Source organism: Vipera berus (assembly GCF_964194415.1).
Source record: "Vipera berus genome assembly, chromosome: 14".
Lineage (NCBI taxonomy): Eukaryota > Metazoa > Chordata > Lepidosauria > Squamata > Viperidae > Vipera > Vipera berus.
In genome coordinates, this window is record NC_138217.1 from 13,709,601 (window position 1) to 13,736,226 (window position 26,626).

The 26,626-nt window shown below is 53.3% G+C and overlaps 1 protein-coding gene across 3 annotated transcripts; it reads right to left on the reverse strand.

The window, feature by feature from the left end:
- On the reverse strand, nucleotides 1-24,922 carry CORO1C (coronin 1C). Of its 3 annotated transcripts, none has more exons than XM_081339247.1 (11): nucleotides 24,819-24,922; nucleotides 13,098-13,297; nucleotides 7,282-7,404; nucleotides 6,289-6,418; nucleotides 5,934-6,115; nucleotides 5,552-5,671; nucleotides 5,208-5,312; nucleotides 4,436-4,581; nucleotides 4,122-4,179; nucleotides 3,771-4,016; nucleotides 1-3,538 (listed from the first exon to the last, which is right to left on the reverse strand). In XM_081339247.1, exons 2-11 carry the CDS (start codon nucleotides 13,290-13,292, stop codon nucleotides 3,419-3,421), a joined length of 1,425 nt encoding a protein of 474 aa, XP_081195373.1. In that variant the 5' UTR covers nucleotides 13,293-13,297; nucleotides 24,819-24,922; the 3' UTR covers nucleotides 1-3,418. The 3 variants fall into 3 exon arrangements, with proteins under 3 accessions (XP_081195373.1, XP_081195374.1, XP_081195375.1); XM_081339248.1 differs by lacking the exon at nucleotides 24,819-24,922 and adding an exon at nucleotides 23,851-23,872; XM_081339249.1 differs by lacking the exon at nucleotides 24,819-24,922 and adding an exon at nucleotides 13,944-13,962.
- Nucleotides 24,923-26,626: the final 1,704 nt, after the last annotated feature.

Sequence of the window (26,626 nt, forward strand, 5' to 3'; positions counted from 1 at the left end):
TTTAAGCCAAGCCAAGTTGATCTGATTTATTCAAGAGAACGTTGAACACAGCATCATTTTCTTTGGAGACTTTGCTGAATTTGAGTCTCCACATGGTGTCCTCAAGCTTCTCCACCTTGAAATGCAGAAAGGTGATCTTGGCCCGTTTTCTTAAAACGGGCGTCCTAACTTGAGGTCTCAGTCTTTGGTCGAGTGACAGGACAGTTCAACTCTTCACTATAGCATAAGCCCACCCTGGAACTAGGTCTTCCTTGGCCAACCTTGAAAGGGAACACGCTTTGATGGCTTGGGTTACACGTTTGGTGAAGCAACCAGTCACCCCCATGGCTCCCAGCAGCCTCTTTCAGAGCAAGCTGGTTGCAGAAAACAAGTAGGTCAACTGGGCACCTTCATGCAAGAGAGCAAAATAACAGAGAGCAGTTGGTGCACAGTGTGGGTTTGGTAATTAATTTTCTTTTAATCGTTTGAAATTGGAAAAAAGTATTTGGACATGACACAACAGGAGGTCTTCTACCAGCACATCCCCACGGGGGCCACGGCTGGCCACAGTCTAGGGAGCAAGAAGCTGCAGGCCCAGCCTCAGCCGTGCCGTTAAATGAAACACCAATGGCCCAGGAAGCTTCTGAGGGACTTTCACCCGCCCTGCTCTTGGGGAAATGCAAGAATCATGCCAGGGAAACTAATACTGTTGGGGCAGAAGAAAGCATGCACGTTTCCGAAAGAGAATAATCCCGTTCCTTCCGTCTTCCATAGGGATGTGCAACTGTGGCCCCTTTATGATCTGTGGACTACAATTCCCAGAACTGAACTCCACAGGTTGTAAAGGGGCATAATTGCCCACCCCTGGTCTCCAAACTTCTGACTGTAAACACAAAACATGCCCAAAGGTGAAGCTGACCTGATGTACGTAACTGCTTTCTCCATCTTAAAGACTACAATTCCCAGAATTCTTGGTGTTGGCTGAGAATCTTGGGAGCTGCAGTCCAGAAGATGCCGAGTTGGAAAAACTTAATAGTTTGGCAGTGTAAATAACGAGGCCCTTGCCTCTTTTGAAAACTCTTCACCCATCTCTAGCACAAGGGAACCAGACTCAGAATTAACCACCAACATTCTCTAACTTACCCTTCATATCATTGTTCTACAACTATCTTATCTGCCTCCAGCCTGTTTCCTGCAAACATCCCCTTATCTGTCCACATGACTTCTTTTCCCACACGGATGGACAGAGGCATCGCAAAATTTGCGCTCTAACCTTTTCTGGGTTTTCTAACGGCCACTTTAGGGACCCTCCCAAAACAGTGGATGAGAAAGGCAGCTCTTCTCACTGGGACTTTAAACCACCCCCCCCCATAAAGGGGTTTGTGTGTGTGAACATGGCAGGCACATCATGCTTGGAGCAGAGAGGCCAACTACCATTCAGACTTAGGACTTTGAGAGCCCGGAGATTCTCTGAAGGCCCAGAAGGAAGAGGATTGTTGGCTGACCAAAAGTCACAGGACAATGTTAGAAATATTCATCCATGGATCAGCCTTTAAAGTGCCCAAATCTACCTGTAACATTCCCCACGTTCAAAGCTGTACGACAGGCTTCTAGTGCCCACGAGGATCTCTCCAGAAAGGCCTCTGGCTTTTGACAGCATCACATTCCCAGAATCCCTCTGGCGTTTTGTCTCTGGGGCCCATCCAAGGTGCGCGCACGCACGCGCGCGCACACACACACACCAAATTGCAATCTCTTCCCTTCCCAGCAATGGGTACACAGCACCATGGCACGTGGCTCTCGCCCTGTGGGAACCGCTGAGGAGTCACTTCTGAGCAAGACCAGGAGCTTCAAGAAGGCACCCTCTGCATGATTGGCGGACTCTGGATGGCACGCTTGGCAAGAGGAGATCTGGGGAGGGAGGAAAGGGATGGACTTCACCGGGATCGATTTCTGCATTCTGGAGAAGCAAGCAGCAGCCAGGGAACTGTTCCACCCTCAGTTGCAGCAACTACTTCTGTGAACACCCCGGTGCCTCCCAGGTTCCATCAGAGGGACCGGTGAAGCCTGGAGCCTCTGAGGTTAAGGGGGAAATCCCGAATCCGCTCCCCTGCAGCAGCAATTCAGGAAGGCAGCTTGATGGGAAGGTTGGGGTGTCCCAGACATGGTCCCTGATCTCTGCTGCACTGAGACCACCAGAAGGAACGGAGAAGACCCCTTCTGCAGCCAGCAGGGAAGCTGTAGGAAGCCCTCCATGGTCAACCCTCACTTAGGCTGGGAAGTCCTTTTGCGGGGGGGGGACACTCTCCAGACTGCCCATGGAGCTGCTGCAGGGATGGCCGGACTTCCAAGTTGCCCCAAAGGCCGGGGCCCGCGCTTGCCTCATGGCGGCACCTGCGGCCATTTGGCTGCCCTGGATGCCTCTGGCAGCGACCAGGATGGGGAACACGGAGGGTTTGCAGGTCAGCCGAGCTTGGAGCAGAGCGAGAGCGAGGGAGGGGATGCGCATAAATAACTTCAAAGAGCTTCCCAACAGCTTGCAAAATTTAGTGCATTTGTCCTTAATGTCCCAAATTCATCGTATTTTTTTTATAACCTTGTAACACCTGGATGATAAATAGAACAAACATCTGCAGGAAACATGGATCCAGAAATCAGCAATCACAACATGCCAAAGTTTGACACGATTAAGATTAAACCAAAGCTCAACAAATGTTTGAATAAAGGCTCCCCAGATTTGAGAGAGGGCGCTCTGGGGAAGGTTGGGGGGGGGGTTGTTCAGTCCCTTGGAATGACAGCGGATGGGAAAGCAAGGCTGCCTCCCCCTCCTCAAATCCAGGCAGATTCCAGGGGAACCAGAAATCAGAGGGCGGAAACATTAAAATTGGGTCTTTCAGACCCGGCAGTGGGGTGGCCGCTACGGGTGCTGAAAAGTAAACAGGCATACGCAACCTATTTGTTGCTCAGATGGCACAAGTAGACAATGTCCTTTTAGATTAAAAACACAAAATACTGTAAAAAGGCTAGAAAGGAAAAAAAAAGTTTTGGATTTTGGCAACTCGAAAGTAAAATAAAAAACACGTGTACGGGTGTGTGTGTTTTCAAACAAAAGTAATTTTGGTCCCCGATTCTAGGAAGTTCGGCAGGGATCCCGGCGTCTTACGGATCCCATGGAATGGCTGACTCTCCGACCGATGGAGAAAGGCGAGGAAGGAGGCGGCAGGGCCTGTTCTGAAATGGCCAGAAAGACGTCAGGACACAAGAAGGTTGGCTGCCTGCTAGAAAAGATTTGGCTGCCCTGCCGGACACGGGCCTCCGCTGACTGGCCGTGACGGGGCTGGGCTCCCTGGCCGTGCCTGTCCGCAGCCCTGCAGGTGGCTCACAGTGCGAATCCTGCTTCCTCCTCCCCCTGCCGTAGACCCCCCTCCCGCGCTGGCTCTCAGACGGCCATCTTCGCCACCTGCTGTTCTAATTTGGAAATGCGCTCGTCCTGATGTGCGATTGTGTCTTTTAGCGACCGGAGCTCTTTCAAGATTTCTTCCAATTTGGCTTCGTTTTGCTGCGAGGAGGAGAAAGGGACAACAACTGTCAGTCCTGAAGCGGGGATGGGAAGGACCCAGAATGGGGAGGGGGGGATAAGGGAAGTCCCCAGCCCACCTCGGCTAAGAGTGGCTGAGGCTGCAGCTTGACCAAGAGGGATGGATTTGCACCAGGCCCAGAAACTTCTCTCTGAGCGAAGGACAATTTCCTCTGGTGCAGAAGGGCTGGAGACCGGGGGTGTTTTCACTCACAGGGTTTGTGGCGTCCATCGCTTTCTTTGGGGTGCTGATGAGATCATTCTTCTTGTTGGCAGCCGGCTTGTTGTCCAGGATGTTCTTCTTGACCACCTTGAGGTCCCGGTTTTTCCCTGGGATGTAGCCGTGTTTCAAGGAGATGAGGAGGGGGTCAGCGCTCTTCCCCTCAAACCACTCCTCGGCTTCCAGGGCGGCTTCGGGCCCAGCTGTGTCAGGATAGAGGTCATCCTGAAAGAGGTCAGACTGGGAAAGAAGGAGTCAGGGGAAAAAAACAGGCATCAATCCGGTCAGTTGACCTGCCTCGGACAACTCAGTCAAGTCGCACAAATGCAGGAGAGCCGGGCTCACCTTCCGAGGGACGGTCATGATAATCGGTTCGCACTTCCTCTCGTGAAGTTTGAAGAACCTGGGAGAGAGATTGAGAGGACAAGCAAGCATTTCAGCGACGTCCGAAGGACAGGAGGAGTATCCCCCCTCCCTCCCCGGCCATCGAAAACCAGGGCGAGAAGCTGGAGCCGGGCCAGGAAGGTTCTGCAGCCCCAAAGCCGGGCAGATTTTTCACCCCAAGGACTCAAGGCCTCCTCCACTGGGTGGGGTTGCGGTTCAGGGTTCGAGGGACGACGGCAAGGCCTTAAGGCGGCCCGGGCTCTCTCGCTGGTCACCTGGCAATCTCACACTTGTTGACATCCAAGCCCCTCTTGGGCATGAAGCCCATCCCCCGCTGGGGCTCCTTGCTGCTGAAGGTGTTGAGGTAGTGCACGTAGGGGGGCTCGTCCGTGACCTCGAAGTAGCGGATGCTGCTGTCGCCCTGAGGGAGAGACGGGGGGGGGGGGGTTCAACAGACAGGCCATCCTCCGCTTACGACCGCGACGGAGCCCAACATTCCTGCTGCTAAGTGAGGCATCTGTTCAGTGAGTTTTGCCCCGTTTTACGACCTTTCTTGCCACAGGTGTTAAGGTTGTTAAGTGAATCTGGCTTCCAACATTGGCTTGGAAGTGGGGGGGGGGAGAACCTCCCTGCAAAGGCAGAGCTGGGCGCTTTGCCAACGGGCAGCTGAGCACGGCCTCAGGAGGCTTTCGGGCACGGATCAGCACAGAAAGTTCCTGAGTTTATTGCAGCCAAGGACCCCATGCCAGTAACATTCTCTCCTTTTTTTCATGCTTTCTTTTTTAAGAAAGGGACTTTCCCCCAAAACGGGGTGGATTCCTCAGATGCTATTTCTGTATCCTGGAAATCCCAAAGCAAATTCCAGAGATGAAAATCCAGCTCCAGAGCCATCTATAAAATCATCCTTTCTCTTCAGTTACAAAATACACACACACACACACACACACACACACACACAAACACACTTTATCGTGCTAAAGACCGAGGAATAAGCTGGGCTTTTACCACTGCCACTTCCGGGGCAAAATTGTTCTAATTCTGGCTCACCTTCCCGCATAAGTAAAGGATGTTTGTGTCGGGGTCATAGAATGGCAGCAGGACCCCGTTGCTGGTGTCCATTTCGTGGAGGGCTACGGGGTCGTCCATGTTTTTCTGCAACATAAAAGACGCCTTTTCACTTGAAGAAGAGGCATCCCGCAACCTGGCATCCAAAAAAGTTGCTGCCTCCGCCAGAGGGGAGGAAAGTAGCTTCTGTATTTAAGCTGCTACAAACGTGGGTGGCTGCGGAATTCTGGGAGTTGAAGTCCACCCATCTTAAAGTGGGCAAGGTTGGGAAACCCCGCTCCCCCAGGGCCACCGGCCTTTCTGGAACGCTCCCCAGAGACACTGACCGGATTCCACAGGGCCAGCTGCCTTTCGCTCATGCGGCTGAACCCCGTGGTGAACACATTCCCGTCGGAGAGGAAGATGGCTCGCATCGGCCGGGCGCCTTCGTGTGCCTTCTCTTTCTCCTGGAGGACAGGATGGAGAGGGAGAGAAAGGAGAAGGTCACGCATGCCAAGGTTACACACTGGTGTAACAGGTAAAGCGGGTGTCCAATTGAGTCTCTCAGTGCCGCATGGAAGATTGACGTGACTTGATGGGGTGCAGTGAATGCACTTTTAGGCTGAAGGAAGGGCTGCATCTCATTTGCAAGACAGGCGGCAGGAAACTCTCCCTGCCGAGGTTGCCCTCGCCCCGCCCAACCCCCCGGGGACCCCCCTGGAGACCCACCGCGATGATCTCCTGCTTCCGGGGGTTGATCACGCGGACCTTCTTGTCTTTGGAGGCCGTGCAGATCAGGCTGCCGTTGCGGTTCCAGCTGACATTGTAGATCATGTCTTGGTGCATGTCGTCCAGGCTGATCAGGGGCTCCCCCGTGCCCACATTCCAGATGAGGATGGTGTTGTCACAGCCTGGGAGGGGGAGGAAACTGAGGCAGGGGCAGCAGTAACTGCCTGCTGAACTCAGATGCAGGGCTGGGTATTCCACAGCCCCCTTGAGGGACTTTGAGGGCAACAGACCCAAGCCCAGCCCCCACCCAAAGACCCACCGGAGCAAGCCCATCGCCTCCCGTTTCTCGGCCTACCTGCGCTGAGCAGCACGTTGCGGGCGGTGGGGTGCCAGGCCACGATGCCCACCCTTTTGGAGTGGCCTTCCAGGATGACGACAGGCTCTGTCAGGGAGAGCGTGAGGCCGTTCTCCGGGATCTGCCAGACCTGCCAAGAGAGAGAGAGCCGTCCCTGGAAGATTTATCGCCCTTTCTGGCACCCTTGAATGCTGAGCAGCCAATGGCCGAGCCTCACTGACAAATTTGTACATTCAAATCCTTTTTTCAAAGTATCCATCGCTGGCTGGAGGATTCTGGGAGCTGGTCCATAAGTCTTAAAGTTGCCACGGTTGGGAAACCCTGGCTTAAGATGGTCTGAAAAAGGTTGTCCTGCCTCAGGGTAGATGCATCGAGGGATGTTCATTTGTGCCTAATGTCCAGGGTCTCCAAACCTGACAGCTTTAAGACTTGCAGGATGGGGAATTCTGGGAGTTTATTTTATTTTATTTATTTATTTTATTAGATTTATATACCGCCCTTTCCCGAAGGACTCAGATTTGAAGTCCACAAGTCTTAAAAGTTGCCACGTTTGGAGGCCGCGGGCTTATGTTCTGGCTAACCACTCAGTTGCAGGAGGGCCAGAGGGAGGCACTGATGAGCTGTCCATTGTGCTCGCTTCCCCTGGAGGAACGGCGGTTCCTGTGAGCGTGCCCAGCCTCGCACCGCCTGGGCTCCCGAGGATATCCGCCATCAGGCCAAGGCAGGAAGAGCCGTTTCTGCAGAACGTTCTTCTCCTGCTAGGCTGCAGAGTCTCCCCAGGCAGCCTGGATCGGAAGCCAACGCCTCTCTCCGCTCCGATGTTTAACTCCGGCCAGACCTCCTAACGGCATTAGTTCCGCCTGGCGTCCTCTATGGCGCATCCCGGCATCCATTAGCCAACCATCTGCCGAGCGGGGCCTTGTGATTGGCTGCGAGCCGCTACCTGAGCGAGCAATGAATAGCGGCTGGGAACCAGCGCCAGGCTGCACTCACCATCACCGTGCAGTCCTCGGAGCCGCTGGCGATCACTTGGTCATTGTGGGGACACCAGTCGATGTCCAGCACCGGCCCGGTGTGGCCACAAACGGTGGGGTACGATTTGTCGATTCTACCTGTCTTTAGAGGAGGGGAAAGGAGGCCATCAGCTGGAGGGTGAATCACAGGCATGCAAAGATTATGATCAGAAACATTCCCTTGGCGGCTCTTCCCCGGTTTGCGGAATTGGGGACCACGAGAACTCAATCGGGGAACTTCGGCAAGCAAAGGAAGGCTGGGTGCAGCCATTACATCATGGCCTCCCTGCAGAAGTTTGCACCCCCCCCCCTCTGAAGGCATCAGCTCTCTCAAAAGCAGGAGCTTCATTTCACAATGTGTGTTTGTGAGGAGCCCGGGCTGCGGCACCCCATCCAGAGAAGGACGGGCACACCCTTTCGGCTTCTCTGGGCCAGGCGGCAATGCTTACGGCTGGATTGCCAGAGCTGCTTTCTGCTCCTTGTGCGGAATGACCCTTGGATTGCAATTTGGGTGACTTCACAGGCAAGGCTGGCCCGGTGAGCCTTTAAAGTCCAAAGTTCACTGTGCAAAAGGCTTTAGAAGCAGCGCTAACCGTTGTTGCTTCTTGCAAAGATCTGACCTCGGGGCTGCTCGTCAAAATCAAAAGCAAGGCAGCTCCTGCAGCAGCTCAGCCGAAGGGGGGAATCAGAGAGAGCATCTCAAACAAGGGAGGCCCAGCAGCAAGGAGCCAGGACTGCTTTCCTTCTGAGGAGGGGAGGATGGGTAGTGGCCGGGAAGGGACGGGGGCACAGTTGCCAGGCAGCCTTCAGGGGCCCCTAGTGGAAAAGCCATTTGCTCACAGAAACACAGAGGCTGTGGGTGGGTGGATGGATGGCAAGCACATCAGTGAGCTGTAAGATGGCTAATTTCTTTTATACCGCCCTTTCCACCTAGGGCTTCACGTTTGCCCCCAAAGGCAAATCAAGACTGACGTATTTCTGCACAGAGGTCCCACGATGAAGTCCTGTCTTGGCTGCAGGGAAATCCTCCCCAGATCCATTTCTGGATCAAAGTTCAGAAAAAGGGGAAGGGAGGATCCAAGAAAGTGGCACTGGGGGCTTACATATATTCCACCATGTTTTATTATACAGGATAAAGCGGCGGAGGGAGGATGCCAGACGACAAAGAATGGGTTTGAAATGCAAAATAAGATCTCTCCCTTGTGTCTCTTCTGAGGCTGTCAAGCCCCTGCCGCCCCCCCCCCCCGCCCGGCTACAGACCCCAGCCACTGCTTATCTCCTAACAAGGGCCCCCACGTCTGCCGAGAGCACCCAGATGGTTCCTGCCCAGGCACCAGGCTTAAATGGAGAGGCGCTGCCGCCTGGTCAGCCCATAACAAATGGCCATTAATCATCCATGAAGCCGGCTGGGATCTCCATGACTGACCCTCTTTGAGATAAGGAGAAGCTGCCGTTCCCCCAAGGGGTGGGGGGGGGCGCTAGGCTTGCAAGGCCAGGCTCTTTCAAAGACTCCTAAGGGTAGAGTTGATTCAGGCTACGCCAAAGAGAGACCCAAAACAGGAATCTCTCAGGAGAAGCCTTGGAAATGGGTGGCGATATCAAGGATCAGAGAATGCAGGGGTCCTGCTCCATCCGCCTCTTGAGGCAAGGAGGAGCTCTCAGGATCCAACAGAGAGAAAGAAAAGTCCTGAAGAACAGATGGAGGGCGGTGCATGTACTTTTGCATCAGTTCGTAAGATGACGTAAGGGAGGGAGAGGAGATGGGGAAGCAAGACTAATCAAGACTAATGAGAGAGGGAAGCAGGACTAAGGAGCAGTGAGTCCCAACCTTGGCGCCTTGCAGAGAGGTGGACTTCAGCTCCCAGAATTCCCCAGCCAGCTGGGAGCTGTCGTCCACCCATTTTGAAGGCGCCCAGGTTGAAAAACACGGCAACAGAGAACGAAAGCACCTCCTTTACAAGCCTCCAGAGAGGGCCCTGGCCACACGCCACCCTTCTGTGCGTTCACACAAAACGCCACTTCTTAGCTGAAGGACAGCGCTGCCGTGACCACCACGTGTGCTTGAGAGTTGGGAAGAGAGACAAGGAAAGTCAGCCAGTTTCTCCCTCAGGATAGCTCTTCCGTGGGAACCATTGCAGCCACCGAGGCATTTGTCCCCAGCCAGCACTTATCTCTGCTGGCCTGGAAGCGCACACAACTGAGCCGTGAAGTCATCCCCAGCGCTGGGATGAGATAAGACTTCCTCACCACCAGGCAGGCCAGGGGACGTTCCTCGCCCTTCCTCGGAGCAGCCTCGCGGTTAGAGTTGTTTTAGGGGGGGGGGTTCCTGGTGCTCTCTGAGCTTGCTTGTCTTCTTGCAGACTTTCCATTGCCCAAACTAGTTAACGTCCTCAGTGCTATGGGGGTTCTCTGTCATCCAAGTCACGGTTGTCCCAAAGGTGGCATTTCAAGCCTTTCTTGTTTTTCTTTGAAGGCGTTTCCCTTCTTATCCAAGAAGCTTCTTCAGCTCTAAGAAACTGAAGAAGCTTCTTGGATGAGAAGAGAAACATCTCTGGGATCATCACTGCTAGTGATGATGTTACTTGGTTTGGGTCATGAAACATCTGCCACACCAAGCTCAGAGCGCACCAAGGAGCCCACAGTCCTCCTCCTCCTCCTCCTCCCCACTCCCTTCTAGCACTGATGATGTCACCTAGTAGGATAATGGAACGTCTGCAAGGAAACAATTTCTTGCACCAATTGCAGGGAGCACCAAGGACCCCTCCTTTCAACCCTGAGCTACAAATCTTCTCCTTTCAAGTTGTTTTAAGCTGCTTGCAGACGCCTGGCTGCCCTTTGCTTCCTCTTTCTCCTTCTTTCAGATGCACAAGATTTCAAGCAGTCGCATTTCCCCAAATTTCTAACGACATACTAAAGATATGTGCCAACGTCTGCACAGACATAAATATGCAGGGGACCTTGAATCCTTAAGGGGCACAGTTACCGCGTCTGGCTTTGTGGGATGCGAAGGAGGACAGCGAGGCTTTTTAGGAACGGAGACTAAGAGGGCTGCCTTGACTTACACCACAGTGGAGCCCTGGCTGGGGAATTCTGGGGGTTCACCTCCACCCATCTTGACGCTGCCAAGGTTGAGAAACAGCTCAGCAGAGCAGGAAACACCTCTCCTCTTAAGCCTCAAGCACTTTCCTCACTGGGGGGGGAGGCAAAACAAAAGCACGGGGGGGGGGGACAGTTGAGCAATTCACAGCACCACCAAACGGTGTGGATCCCCACCCTGCCCAGCCGCATGCAACAACTTGCACACCCTTCCTGTGGAAAATGTGAGCTGGACCTTTGGGGAAGGGACAACCAGCCACAATAGTCAGAGAAGCTGAAGTAAACGTCAGGCGAGCAGGAGAAAAAGCCGCTTTTGTCTAAGACTGCAAAAGGGGCAGCCATGTCCCCAAAGAGAAACACACATTGCCTTACCCCCCCCCCCAAAAAGGGAAACTCTCCCACCCCACCAACATCATCAACCCTTCAGTGTATTGTGCATTGACTTGTTTATTTATTGAAGGGGAATTGTTTGGGAGAGGAAGAGAGTCTGGGAGCCGCCGGCCGGCCTGCCCGCCACTGTTCGGCTTTGGCCCCTCGCAATCCAGGGCCGAGCAGTTCCAGTTCTTGGTTTAGCACCGGCGTCTCCAAACAGGAGGGAGGGACCTCTGTGTTTGCAGAGCAAGGCTGAAGGCAAAGGGTGAACTCCTGGCCGAGGCTCACCGATCGTGTAAGGGAAACAGGAAGAAAAATTCAAGCTTAAGAGGAACTCCACCCAAAAGACAAAGTTTTGGCTTGGAAAGGAAAATCTTTCCAGGGCTTTCCAACCCTTTTATTATTTCCACGCTCCGGGCTTCCAGAAAGCAAGGACTCTCCCTTTTCCAGCAGGGCTGGAGTCAGCCACAACTGGGGTTTGCCAGGGGCGCCCTGGCCGCTGCCTTGCGGGAGAGGAGAACTTAGCTCTTTGCCACTGGCTTTCGCTTAACCCGGTCACCCTGCAGAAGAGTCCACTTTCATTCCCGGTGGCCTCAGTGTCAGACAGGGAATTTTGGGAGCTGACGTCCGGCCAGCTGGGGAGAGAAATCCTCTCTAAGTCTCCAGGGCTCAATGAAGCTCAAACTCCGGTGAGGAGGGGGTACGCTGGCTACCAATAAGGCTTTGGGTCTGCCAGGTATTTCTTTCCCTCCAGTTTTCCTCTCCAAAGTCCCTCCGTTTTAACTGAAGCGAAGACCTCAGCCAAGGAAGTGATTTCCTGGCTTTGGCAGGCCGGTGCCCACTCGCTGCCCCTCCCAGCCTCCTTCCTGGAACAGCCCTTGGCCAAACCCAGAGGGCTTTGGGAGCTTCCCCACCTGCCTTGCAATTCCAGGCAGAGCACATTCGCTCCGCCTGGGCTACCATCACCACCCTCCAGATCATCCCAGGCTGCCTCCCAGGGCAGAAAGGCCCAGAGGAGAGAGAGAACCTCCTCCTCCGCTCGGCTCAAACCGGCTGCAGGAGCAGCAGAGCTCCCCACCAGCCCTCCATCCTGTGGGCTCCGAGTGGCCAATCAAAGCGGAGGGTGGGTGTTATTCAGGACGGCTGCAGCCGAAAGAGATCTAATGGCCATATATGGTAAAAACCACTGCCAGGGCCTGGCGGGGCCTGCTGCCGGTGGAGGACTGATTCGTGGAAATGCTGCAGCCCCCGTGGAGGCGAGGCTGAGGGAAAGTGAGCTAGAAGGGAGAGGAGGCCACCGGCAAGCCTGGGGGCCAGGCAAAAAGAGCAGAGCCCACCCCCCACGACAGAGGCTGCTGCTCTGGCTGCCTTGGCCTCCCTCTTGCTGCTTGGGGGCGCAGGGGGCAAAGAGGAAAGAGCTTCCAGGGCCTGTTGGGGGGGGGAGCGGAGGCAGGAGGAGGAGCAGCCAAGACTGCAGCCGGCTGGGGGGCTTTAGCCCCGAAGGCCTTTCGGACTGAGCTCTTCCCCTCTTTGGGGCAGGGTCCTTGCCCGCCAGGGCCCCAGAGAAAAAGGCCCTGCACCCACAAGGGCCTTCTTGCAAGAGGAGGAAGTGAGCCAGCCATCCGAGGTGTGCTGAGGTCCAGGGCTGCCCAGGCCGGTCCCTCCCAGCCTCCCCAAGGGCTTGGCTCGGTCTTGGGAGCTGGAGACCAGCGAGAAGGGAGGGGGAGGCCGGCCCAGCTCTGTGACTCACTGCAAAGGGATGTGGGTTGCCGAGAACCAGCCCACACTGGCCTCGCTTGCATGGGAAGGGAAGGGAAGGGGGGACCAAGCCTCTTAAACGGCTCACCATTCTAAAATACAGAGAGGTGTGGACCGTTTTCACCTGCAGGACTGGGGGATTCTGCCTCAACCCTGGACAGTATATATGCCCTTTGGCAGCACAGCCAGCTCTACGTATTGCTCAGGAAAGGGTTAATTGCCAGATGCGCTACCCAAAATAAAAGAGTTGGGAGGGACCGTGGAGGTCTTCTAGACCTGCCTCCTGCTCAGGCAGGAAACCCTATGCCATTTCTTCTTAAAAGCCTCCAGTGTTGGCACACCCAGAAACTGCACTGGGGAGAAATTTCAGGCAACGGACGCAGGGACAGGGGTAGATTGCTGTAAAGTCCCAATCTTCCCTCTGCTGTTTCATCCTTAGTACATTTTGCATACTCCGCAGGCCAAGGGCAGAGAGGAAATCCGAGGATCTTGCAATAAGGAGGCCCGTTAAAGCTACGGGTCAACGTTCAACATTGCGGCAACCGAAGGGGGGGAAAAGACCACCCTTACCTTGTGTAAAGGCAGGACCAGGAACGCCCCTCCCCCGCTGGCTTCAATGATGATGGCCACGAATTTGGGGTTGACTGCGCAGAAGGAACTATCCCACGTAACACGGGACACCCGGATGTCATCATAACACTGGTCATTTTTCACCGCCTGGCCAAAGACGTGCCGGAACTTGCTCTGTCGCACCACTCGTCTCATTGTTTCTGCAGAAGGGAGGGTGCAAAAAAAGTCTGATTGACTCGGATCCTTTTCATTCTGTGGGAAACGTCCGAAGAGCGTCCCAGCCGCCTGGGGAAGAGGGGCAGTCACAACCTATAGCTTAACTGCCCCAAAGGGAAGCCCTCCTGACTTCCCAGTTCCTGGCAGCATCGCCAACCAGTTGCCGTCACTGGGAATCCGACTCTTGGGGAGAAAACAGCTTTTAAAGATACAGCTTTGCTCGCTGCTGCCCTAAGGGAAAATGCCCTCTGGCTTGTAATGTTGGTTCTCCAAACCCCTCCATTTATTATTCAAATTCTAAACCCGACTATATTTGCATCGCTGCCCTAGAAGATACATTGTAACAGATATGTTTGTTTAATATAGGTGAATTGTTTTCATTGGGAGAAATGTCAACAGTCTAGCAGCAATAGTCAAACAAAAACACCTCCGTTACTCAAAATTATTACCGAGGGCATAAACTGGGCTTCTGACTCACTTAAAAACAACAACAGAAATTACCAGCTGCTAAATCAAATATTGTGGAATAACCAATATTTGTAACATTTTCATTTTAAGCAGGACAAAAAAAGAATGCAATTAGCTGGTTTGAGACCAACAATAACTATAAAAACAAATGAGTTAACTTACTGTGAAACAATGAAGAGCTTATTTAAATATCGCTTCAATCAACATTTAGCTAAGGTTCGCACAATGGATCTCTCTTTCTTTGGCCTTCTTTAAAACAAAGGAAACACATTGAAACAGAGGAACAGATTCTGTTCAAGAGTTATCTGGGCCAGTTCTTCCCTTGCCAGCATCACGGCTCCAGGGAGTTTTGGGCAAGGCCCTAAGATCCTTCCAAGTAACCGGAGTTTGGGTTTTCAGAATTCCCCACTGGGGGGTGGGATTCTGGGCCTGGCAGGGGACCCCCTTGGAAAGCACCAGGCCACAACACCAAAGGGACCCCCTGCGTGTGGGTACACACCCCTGCACCCACGTCTCTGGCAAAGGGGAGAGGACCGAAGACAGGATTTCCAATCAGACCTCAACCAAGATAACCTCTACCGTCCTCTCTTTTCAGAAAATCACGAGCAGAGGAGGATGTGAGCCAGCCAGATCGAACAACAACAACAAAAAGCAGATGTCAGAAATGCTAAACCGCAAAACATCCTGCTTAGCCCTCGCTGCGTTCTGAATAATGGAGCAGCTTCCCGCTCTGGCTGATCTGCAGAGCGGTGGCAACGCTCTGGGCTGCACTGCCAAGGCAGGGGGTGAAGGAAGGGGAGGGTCCCAGTTTGGACCCCAGTTTTCAGGGGGAGAGGAACATCAGCGGTGACTTGCAAAGCGTCCAGACCAACCACAATGGAGATGGTGCAATTATTCGGACAGTAAGCATTCCTAAAATCGCTGCTGCCCTCTGCGAATCTCTGGAGTCCCAGCCTTCGTCTAACAAAACTTAGCAAAGGGGGGCTGCGTCACCTGGGAATAGGAAGGAGGCCCCCAGCTGCTTCCAAACAGCTGCCGGAAGGTCCCCACATCCTCTTAGCAGACTTTGCAGGCCCTGGGGCCACGAAGCCGGAGGAAGAACCCCCCCCCCACTTCTCCCCACTCCTGAGCGAGGTGGGGACGGTGAGCTTCTCTCGGCTGCCTCTGGGATCAGGGATATTCTGCAGGCCACCAAGCAGATGGCTCATTAGTGCAAAGAAGACGCTGCTGTGCCGCCTTCTCGCGGGGTGGGGTGTGGGGTGGGGGTGTTACTTTCCCGTGACCCTGCCTGACAGACAGCTCGCAGCTCTTCTTGTGGCTACTGGACTGGGAAGACTTGCCTGGGCTGCGGAGAGGGGGGCTTGGGTCAGCCAGAGGGGGAGCAGAAGGCTGGCTCTGGCCTGACCCGACCTAAGTGGACTCTGATGTTCTGAGTGTCTGTCTGTCTGTGTGTGAACCAGGACGCTCCAAGACGTGCTAAACAGGGCTGAGCGGAGTGCTGAGGAAGCCCAGAGTGGCAAAAATAGGAAGGTGCTGGACCACCTTGCCGATCTCTGTTTAAAGCACTCCAGATTCTCCCCCCGCCCTTGCATCTCTGTTACGCCCCCGCCAGCATCTGCTGGGAAACCACCTTAGTTATGCGCTGGAGAGCCAGAGAAGAGCCAGAATCCCGTGCCAATGTTCAGGCCTTTGCTCCCACCTCCATCCTGTAAACATACTGGATTGTGCATAATTTTGCTTTATTCCCCCTCCAGATTTTGCTCACGTTCCTGAGCTTAAATTTGGTGCATCATGGGGGGGGGGGAATCCCCCACCCTCTTAGCCAAAATCGGCAAAGGGAAGGAAGGGACGGGGAAAAGAAAGGACACTCTCCGATGACCGGCATTCTCGCAGCGTAAGCGCCCTACGAGGAGGACACCCCAAAGGGCCACCCACCCCGCCGTGCCCCCAGCGGACAGTCCTCCTTCCTCAGCTGCCTCCTCCTGCGTGGGGCGAATCCCTTCCGAGTTTGCTTTGCCAGAGAGGCAAGGCAGAACCTGCGCACGGGGTACCAACGCATTGGCTGGTCTTCCTCCTGCGAGGTTTGCCAAACCCTTCCTAGTGTTTTGCCACGGAAGCACCGTAGTTCCCATGAATTCGCTTCCACAAGGAAGGAGAGAGAGAGAGAGAGAGAGAGACCGTGAAGAGCCAGGCTATTGATTGAGCGACTGGCTGTCTTCCTGAAGAAGGCCTTCTGCAGTGTCTCTAGGGAACATTTTCTATATTGCCCTTTTTTTAGCTGGGGCCGAAATGCTTATGCGCATGAAGTCAGGCTGGTAGAATTTAAGATACTGGAAGGGCCCTAATTTACACGGAGTCTGTAAATTAAGCAGCACTAAAAGCAGGAGAAAGCTGAGCGTCGTTTCTAAAAATGGGCACAAAGTTCAGAGCCGGTGTGCCACAGGCCCACTGATATTTTTTCTTCTTTTTCTTCTGCATATATTCTGTCTCTCCACCCACAGAGAGATTTCCACCTTGCCAGCCTTCTCTGCTTTCGACTACGTACTTCCTTCTCAGCAGGATTCATGCAGGGAAGCACAGAGAAAGGCGGGACAAGAAGCAACGGATGGAAACGTATCAAGGAGAGAAGCAACCTAGAACCAAGGAGGAATTTCCAGGCAGTGAGAACAATTAACCAGTGGAAGGACTTGCCTCCAGAAGTTGTGGGTGCTCCGTCACTGGAGGCTCTTAAGAGGCGGCTGGAAAACTGTCTGAAATGGTACAGGGCCTGAGCAGAGGGCCAGACAAGGAGACTCCAAGGTCCCTACCAACTCTGTTATTCTGTTAGATGTGTACTCTAAGTTTTCCCTAAGCGACCCTCGGCTCTGGAGCACAGCTTTTTGGCCAGGCTCCTTTGCAAAACAAACAATGTCATAAAGGAGGGTGGGGCTTGTAGGAAACGGTCCCACAACCACGGTCCCACAACCACGAAGGCTCTAGGTTCCAATGAAGAGTTCTCGTGAAAAATTAAGTAAGGTTCACCTCCTGTCTGAAAGCAAAAGAGGGCCGCTCTAAACCCATTTAAAGCTCTGAAGACGGTGCTTTTACCTAATTAGGTGTTGCAAGATGCAGACGCTGCTCCTTTTCCTTATGATAAAGTTGGGGGGGGGAGTGAGAGAGCAAAACCACCTGATCATTATGTGCTGCAAATGTTGGATCACTTTTTATCACAGCGGCTGGAAGGAAAAAGGAACCTGAAACGATTCTTGGGGGGTGGGGGGTTTAATGAGAGAGGAAGGGAGGAAGGCGAGGGAGGGGCGACGTATGTGGAGGCACTTCCTAGTTTTAACAAGCTCATTAATCCAGTAGCTTCCTGATGTTTCCCCAACCACGTTTGGGGAGAAGATAAAAGGAAATCCAGGCCTCCTTGGTTCAGCCTGCACCCACAGCTTAAACGAACTGGGAGAGATAAGATTTTATTTTGCCTGGTGTTAATTGCTCCTGAAAGCCACACGGTCCTTCCGGGGGTGTTGGGAGGACCCCATCAAGCACTCCCGCCTCAAGGCCGGCATGGGCCATTGCTGATATCTAAAACTGCAAAAATTAGGACTTTGTACAGCTGAAGGTCAAGGTTTGACCAGGTCAGGGTTTGTCAACCTTGACAACCTGAAGGTGTGTTGACTTCACCTCCCAGAATTCCTCAGCCAGGAGCAGCGGTCCTGATCCAACTGGATGTTTAAGGAAGGCAGAGATTCTGGGGGAAAGGCTGGAGAGATCTGCCACGCTTGCATGTGTTGTCAACAAGACAATTACAATTCTGACCACGGTGGATGTGATGTCCACACTTTTAAAAAAAGGAATCCAATGACTGTCCTACTTCAGAATTCACATAAGGAAGTGTTCTCCAGCACCAGAAGGGGACCAGCCACCTTGGTGAACTCAACTGCAGCTTCAGCTTTGACAGGCAGGGTCCCTGGGACATCCCCCATCCTTTATTTTCCTTTAGTTGTTCTAAGCAAACTAGATCTTCCAAATATGGCCAGTTATAATCAGCATTAGCCTCCACACCGTTATTCAGAACAAGTTGGAGAAAGACGGGGAGTTGGGAAGGTCCAACTAGCCACGGTTTGGGACATCGTAGGAACCAAGGCTGGAAAGGCAGAAGAACCACCACCGATGGGAGCTTCACATGTCCCAGATACATTTGGAAGGATGGCCTGGGCTGAACTTCTAAGAAACCGCTAGGGCCCCAGCCTATCACGAGGAATGTACTTGCAGTGGGCTCCATCTCCTGTTGGTAAGACACTCTGAAGAGGGAAGCAAACGAAATCCCTTTGCTTGGAGGGCACTTGGCCAATTTACGCATGAGGAAGTGCATCCTGCTGTGGAAGGGACCGGAAAAGACACCACAAAAGCAACAAACCCCACTTGCACTCCGAAGAGCGGATTCTTACAGAAGGCCGGGGAAAGAAAGCAGAGCGTTCAACATCTCCCGTTTCAACTGAAGCAACGTTCTGAAATGTCCAAATCACAAAAGTCGTGAGCGAGTGAGCGAGCATCCTCTGCTCCTTGGCTATCCTACTTTTTTGCGCTGGATCTGGGCCTTCCTCTCTTTCCTACTCTGTGAAACCTAAATTTATCAGGTGGCTTAAAGCTATTACTCTGTTTCCTTACCGGTGTGCAATGACAAACCAGGAACTCAACACCACCTCGTGGGAACCCCCGTTCTGCGGCTGTATTAGCAGAAGGGTTTGCTTCTGCCAGTCCGAAACCATCCAGCGAAAAAGGAAACCTAAAATTCAGCTCTTGAAAATAGACAAGACCCTGTTGACTTCCCGTAGCAAGTCAGACCACAAGCATAAAACCAAACAGCTTAGAAAAAGTGCAAGAAACCCGTTTCGCAATTCTTCGGCGAAAAAAGCAGAGCCACGCATCGTGGCTTTCAGCATGTCTGGATTTAAATTGCCTTGAGCACCCAAACACAAGATTAGCACTGGCAGGAAAGCTCTCTGAAGGACACGCTGCCAAAGACGTCCGTGCCCCGAACGGCGTGTGCCGTGAAGCGTCTCACCGACCCTCCGGCAACACGCAGAGGTTTCCAGCAAAGAGGCTCTTGGGAAAATTGCTCCAGGCCAAATGCAAGATGGAAATCAGAATATTCAACTTAAGCCGAAACGTAGACAAGCACGGCACAGCCAAAGGGAGAAGAGGTTGGGAACTGTCCTTCAGAAGGATTATCTGGAGACCCCCAGGCTGCCGATTTCTGGTCTAAATGATGATGATGTAATCACCAGGAAATAAAACTGGTTTAAATCAAGTTCCCCACCCCATTTTAATTTACAATAAATTCAAACCTCGTTGACATTGTGGCCCCATTCACCTGGTCTTCTCGCGACAGAATTGTGCAGGCTTTCCCCCTTGAGCTTCCCACTCGGCACCAAATCTGCCAAGTCCCATCAGGAGGGTCTCTGAGAACACGACAGCTCAGAGCTGGATGTTCCCTCTCCTTCTCTCGGCTGTAGCCCTAGGTCAGGGAAAGGCAACCTTGGCTCTTTTATGACTCGTGGACATGTCTGGCTCATGAATTCTGGGAGCTGAAGTCCACGAGTCATAAAAGAGCCAAGGTTGCCTTTCCCTGACCTAGGTCATATGCCCTCTCTCTCTCTAACCCCAACCCTCTCCCTCACTGGCAGGCATTCCCCTACGTGCTGGACTAGTTCCCAGAATCCCTCAGATCCAGCCCAGCTAGCTGATGCTTCAGAAGCACACATCTGGTTGACAAAAAGGCAAACTGATGCTGGAGGCAAGGAAGGAGTGAGAGGGTGTCTCCAACACTGCACTGAGAATGGAAAAGTTGGCACCTCTTGATACAAGCAACCTTTCCAACGTGAGCGTGTCTACTTTGAAGGACCTCTGCACTCCCAAGGATACAGGAGAGAAGTGGGAAAGGCAATATTTAATTCGGGGCCTCCTGAAACTCAGAAAATCTATGTCTGCTGGATTTGGGGAAGTTTAAACCACATGGTGCTTTCTGGGCTGACTTGGTACAAATCCTGGTTTAGGGCACGGGGTGGATTGTCTTCGACCCGTTTTCTAACCTTGCAGCCCTCTCCGATCTTCGCCTGTGGCTCCGTTCAGCCTACCTGGTGACCATTAAGAGACAAGCCTCTAGAAAGGCAAGCTGGGAAGTGTGACCTGCTTGGTGGAGCCCAGCTGCCTGCACCCGAAACCAAAGTCCAGACTGGCTACGTTTTGCTCCTCTACCGTTAGCGACATCTGAGTGGCGCAATCTTCTAGAAGGACAGCGATTCCTACGCGTCAAGACTTCTTCATCCAATGGCTGATTCAACCTTTCCCTCTTTCTAATTGGTTTAGACTAGCATTATTTGAATTTCACTGCTTTTTACACCACATTACGGGGTAGGAGCTTAAAGGCAGGGAAGAAAGGGAAAGCTAATTGCATTAGCACAGATAAGGGCTGCCTGCCCCTTCCTGGCCAATGGCTGCCCTGAGCAGATGCTGCTTCTCTCCACCCACTCAGGACCCTGATTCTCTGCAGGGGAAGCGCTGCACACCCACCCGCCAACTCCCACAATGGCACCTTGAGATCCAGAGCACTGAAATGCTCAGTTAGCCTCACTGGTGACACCCCAACCTCTTATGGCCTTTGATGAACTTCTGTTGAGTTTTGTTTATGAATGGGATTTTTTAAAATTCGCCCTGGAATTTCTCTGCTAACTTTATTGTTTGACCAGTCATAAGAAGGGTTCCAAGTTACTTGCAGCAAGTCACTAGGTAGAAGCAACCTGACTAATCCTGTCACCAAAACGGGAACCCTGCAGGTTCCCAAGCTCCTTAAGTAAATTCAGAGGGGGACCAAGGGACAGCGGCTTACAGACGTGGCCCCGATCCTGCAGATGTCCTCATTTCAAAAGCTGCCAAGATGGAACTCTTCCACTGAGTCTCTGAAAGTTGACGCTATCCTGGGTTGGTTGGCATTATCTCGGCCATTGTTGATTTGATCTTTCATGGTCTCCTTATCTGCATATCTGTTTTATGTTTTTATCAACGACCGGGAGCCCCTGCATTCTGGCGGCCTTTGAGTGAGAGAAATAAATGCCTCCATCCAGGAGTGTTCCACAAATCAGATTTCCTGGACTGCCATTGTTCTCCAAGGACTGGTAGGGCTGCGGCTTCCTAAATACAGGATGATCCCAAGAATGTCTAGCAAGGCATTCTTGAGCCTTCAGAGAATCCCAGGAGAATTACCGGGAGAAGGTATGGCATGCAAGAGAATGAACTGGCCATACATATTCTCAGAGAGACGATCCCAATTTTAAAGAAAGGTGCACAGTCGGCATTTCCAAGCAAATCAAAAGCAGAACGGGATTCCTTCCTCAAGTCCACAGAGGCATAGGATAACTCAAAGCCTATTAAAAACAAAGCCCCAAACTGTCTTAAGAGGGCCAGATGGACGTGCCCTGCTCAAATGAGCCATTTAATGGGTTTACTATGAATATGTTCAACTTTAGCACGCCTGCAATAAATTTGAAATTATTAAGCCTCATTTGACATCCCTTCCCTTCCGGCCTGCTTCATGACGATCCGATATTAGCTTTGCCGGCCCTGCCTCTCATCGCCTGCGACTTCTGCCCTCTGCTTCGCACGCTTGGACCCTTTCCCAGATTTAACAGATGCAATAAGTATGGAGATCGCACTTGAGCAACCCAAAGATCTCCGGAAAGGCTCTCATTCACGTGGCAGAACTAACCCAATGCAACAGCAGCCACGAATCATCAACAGAGAACTGCCTGGCCTGGAGATCTGGCAGGGCAGAAAAACACTCCACTCCTGGGTTGTCCCTTTGTGTGTGTGTGTGTGTGTGTAGGCTGAGCTGCCTTGATCTTTTATCTCTGTAAATACAACCTTTAGCAAACAGGGCCCTGGCCAGTAGCACTGTCATGTCAGCAAGTTGCAGCAACCTGTGTTTTTCTGAACAAATAAAAAAAGGACCACTTTTCTGTCCATCAAGCGCCTTTGTCACCCTTTTCTCAGCTGATGCAGGTTCTGCGCTGTTGACACCAACAGCTTCCTCCCAGGTCCTTTCCTGGCCATCTTCCAAGGGCCTTGGACGGATCTCAAGTTGCTTCAGCGGGGGGCGGGGGGAATTGACTGGGATCCACTGCTGGGTTAGTGATTTCAGCAGCAAAGATTCCTGGCGGTTGGTTGAGTGATTCAATTTACACTCAGGCTTTCTACTGAAACAAGCACTCAAGCAACGCTGGAGACAGCAGCGAATAAAAAGGCACACACACACACACACAGACACACAGAGCAGAGACACATACCAATCCTAAATTACACAGCCGAAATAAAGAAAACGTGGCACCAGCAGACATGGAGTTTTGCATGCAAGGACAGCCTTTCATTCTGTTCTGGGACCCGTAATTAATTCCTGCACTCAACATTCTTTGACTTTTGCACAAATTGCTCCATGATGGATCTTGGAATTTCAGTCAGAAAAATAGGTCAAAACTGGATCTTCAGATCTTAACAGTCGACAAGGGTGCAAAGTGGGAGCTTAGTGAAATAAAACTCCCAATATAGTTTTGGACTGAAACAAAATGTTGGGGTTCATCGTTAATATAGTTTTGCATACCTTGTGTTGTGCAGAGCCCGCATTTTCTTAACTCAATTTCATACTCCCTTTGTGCTTCCCCTACAAAGTCCCACCCAGTGTCAGATTCAGGATTCTCACAAACAGGTCAGGAGCTTCGGCAAAGCTGGTAAACCAGCCGAAGGAACGTCAGTTGCGTCATCTGGCACGGAGAGGGCTGTATTCCATAATTTGGGCCCTAGCATCAGCCCCACAGCCAGGTCGCCAAGGGAATTTTTGCCCAGGAAAATATTTTGTGCTGGAGCCAAACACAACCCATGGGCTAATGACAGCATCCGTGATCACTGAGAGAATGAACTACACACACAAGCAGGATAACACTTTTCTGCAGCTCAGATTTATAGACAGCTAATTATGACAACGGCCAACTGAATTAATCACCCTCTAGCTAACCAACTTGCAAACAGTTTATTGTTTTCTCAAGTGTTGCCACAATGTTGTGCAGCACTGTTCCATTCCACAAGGAAATGTCCAATTGTTTCAAAATAGTTTCAAAAATCCACCTATTTATTGCTATTGGGAAACATTGTACTCCCAGAACCGTATAAATTAATTTTTTGCACCAGAAAGAGAAGAGCTAGTGAGATGGGAAGCTGAAGCAAAGTTGATAAGGAATAAAACGCATGTGTGTGTTGCCTCACAATGTGACTGTAGATGTTTCCTCTGAAGTAAACCTCACAAAGCCCAGAGCGGGACTAATAACTACGACTGTAGACAAAGCCCAGAGCGGGACTAATAACTACGAGGAGAGCCTTACCCATCCCGTTTCCCCCTCTGAGGGTCTCTCTCGGTGACACATGCAGCAGCAGCAGCACGCAGGGCTGAGTAATGCCTGCCCGGCCTTGGAAGAACAAAAGACTCGCCTGGCATCCCACACAGAAGCCAGCCAGGGCTGCAAGGCTGACCGCCTGGTGATCCAACTGTTACACACACAAGGCACGGCTGTGTACAAGGCAGCCAGAGGAAAAGGCTTCTCCTCCAGAGCCCGGGCGGGTGGGCAGGCGAGGCGTTTGCATCACACGCCACCCTGCTCCCAGTTCCGGAAGGGAACCTGCTTCTTTTCATTTCCAGTCTTCTCTTTCCACCCATCCGGGCTGCAATCCACAAAGCTTTGCAAGGAGCAAAGGCTCCACCGCAAGGCTCCCTTCAGGCCCTCTGGAGCTCCAGGCACCCGGCCAGCAACATGCCATCTCCGCTCTGGCTTCCTGCAATCGGCGCCTTTGCCCGCTTGCCATGACAGAGGGCGGCCCCCTGGCCCGGAGGCCCCCCCCCGTCCCCTGGTGCAGCCTGCTGGGCCACAGCCGCTGCGGTCTGGCCCTGCCTCATCAGGGAGTGCCCATCGCCCCCCCCACATACACAGGGCCCCCTCCTCCTCCCCAATCTGCCCCCAACACCTGCACGCCCGCCCGTCACCTGGCTCTGGCTCTTCCCGTGGCACAACCGCACCCGCGGGACCGTGCCAAGTTCCTCCTCCGCCTCCCTTCGCAGGCCCGGCGCCCCTTCCTCTTCCACCTGCCCGGCTCCCCCCACCCCCTTCTGCACGCGTGCCATCATCATCCACCGCGGCTCCTTCCATTGGCACAGGGGCATCGTCTTATTCCAAACGCCGCCCACACGCCCACCCACCCCCAAGCCCCGCCAGATCCTGCCCGCAATTGTCCCTCGCAGGGTCACCTTCTTTACCCTCCCGGCTCCCCCCTCCCCAAATCCACGCAACCCCCCCCCCCCGCCCAGCCTCTCTTGGCACGCAAACGCCCCCGCGCGCGGCTCCCCCGGGAAATCCGCTGCCCCTCGCGGAGGCGGCCGGATCCCTTCCCGCTCCCGGCTGAAACCTCCGGACGGAGCCTTTCCCCCGCCCCGCCTTTGCAAACGACCCCTTTTCTTGCAGCGAACGACACGCGTGTACGAGGGGGAAGCAGTTCACGTGCAGTGCAAGCTTCGGGTCAGCGCCTCCGTTGGATTTCGCGGCTTTTTGCAGCCCCACAGCCGGCGCCGAAGCGGCTGGACTGCAGCCCCCGTCGGCCTGGGGCCCGATGACGCATACGGGGAAGACCCCCGAGGGGCAGCCCGGGCCGAGTGGACTCCTGGGTCAGGAAGGGGACCCCGCGGGTGCGGAGGGAGGGCGGGCTTGGGCCATGCGGGTCGGGGAGGCGGATGGGACTTGTAGTCCAGAGCCCAGGGGGGGCTGGACGATTCCCCCCCCCGGTCAGGCGCTCCTGGCTAAGAGGCAGGTGAACCAGGCGGGCGAGGGACTATGGGAGCGGTAGTACCGCCCGTTTCAAGAGCGCCAGCCCTGCTGCGCATTATGGGACTAATAGTGCAGGCGGCCCGAGAGCCGGTCGGCGCCTCCTCCACCTGCTGCCGCCCCCGGCGCCCCTCACCTGGACCTCCGCTGCCGCCCAGCAGGCTCCCGCCGCCCCAGGACAGCCTCCGCCGCCGCCGCCGCCGCCGCGCCCGACTCGCACTGACTGGCCGGCACGCGCCAGGACCGGCCGCCAGGGGGCGGGGGGCGGCGCCGGCACGCGCAGGCCCCGCCCCCGCCCCGCCCTCCGCCGACCGCGCCCACGGGACGGGAGGCGCGGAAGGCCAATCGGCGTCCGGCGCGCCTCTCCGGGCGCCCAATCCCGAATGAGAAAGGGGTGGGGTCCGCCTAAGCGAGCGGGGCGATTGGCTGCCGCGCGGCGATGGTTTCTCTCACGAGCCTCTTTTCCCTCTCGCGCAGGCGCAGAGACGCGCTTCGGCCGGCGAGGCACCTGCTGTTTGTGCCGCAGATTCTCACGTGCGGTTGGACGCCGAGCTGGGTTTCTGTCCCTCGGCCGCTCTGAGATAGGTGAACCTCAGCGAGACGTTCCCCAGCCGTGTTCAAAAGTGGCCGAGGTTCTAAATCACAGCCCTAGAGAGAGTCTTCGTACTGCAACCCCCATCATCCCCAGCTCTGGCTGCTCTGGCAGGGGATGATGGGCTCTGCATTCCTGCAAATCTGGAAGAGAGCCGGTCCAGAAGAAGAGCTGAATCAACAAACCATATCCAATGAATAATAAATAAATATAACGTGGTTCAAAGAACTCATTTGTGAACACACAAACACCCCAATGTTGGCCTGGAAAGGCCAACCAGACAAAAGGCCCGATCCTCCCAAAGCGAACGATTTCCAAGGTGCCCTCCAGGAGCGCAGCTGGTGAGCAGATTGTCCCAATTTTCTTTTTGATTCAGAATCTTAGAAGGCCAAGTATCATTTGGGCTTATTTTCAGGGAAAGTTGTGATTTTTTTTAAAACAACCTCTTCCTTTTAAAAGTGAGCTTGATTGCCTATTGATCTGCTAGAAGCCCACAAAAGCCTTCCACGCTGCCTTGAGAAACAGCATTTTCTTTATCCATTGAAAGTGGATAATGAAGCACAGGTGTGTTTTTCCTCATGGTGTTCGCTTTCTGAGCAGAAAGGGGTGCTGCAGAATTGGAGAAAAAGAAGCCGCAAGAGCATCTGGGCGGCATTTTTCCAACAGAAAAGACAGTTCCAGACAATCACTTCTGAGTCATATTAGTACATGTATCTCACGTACTAACCAAAGGTGGCCAGAGAAAGCCGTGACGTCTCACATAAGACGTCTGTGGAAAGGCCTCTCGTCACTATCAAGGGATGAAGCCTAGATATCTTGAGGGTGCCCACTGAAGCCATGCATTTTCACTTGCTTTTTGCACAACACAAATAATTTGGCCTTTCACAATGTGTTGCTCTCCAGACCATCTGGACTTCAGACCTCCTTACTCCAAACCCAGCAAACGTGACTGACTGCGCTAAAATCACGAGACCCTGTTGACCAAAGCAGTTATTATTTATTCCATGGTCCTCGCTGCACACCATGGATGTAACTCCTAGGAAACAAGTGGCCTGAAAAAGCCCTCGGTGAATATCCAAATCACTTTTAGCTGGTATTTGAGGATCTAACATAACGCATAACCTTACCTGGTTAGCATCCTCCTGGGCAGCCGATAAAGGCTCCACATCGAAAAAGCCACCTTTATTTTAGGCTCTGGTCTCACCTTTTCTAGCAGGTGATGCAGCCTTCTCGGCTGCCGGCTTCCGCTTTTCAAACGTCTTCTTCACATCTGCGACTTTCAGCGATTTTTCCTCCTCTTCTTGTTTTGTTCCCTTTCTTTGCTGCACAACAGGCTCGTCTCCCCGGGCTGT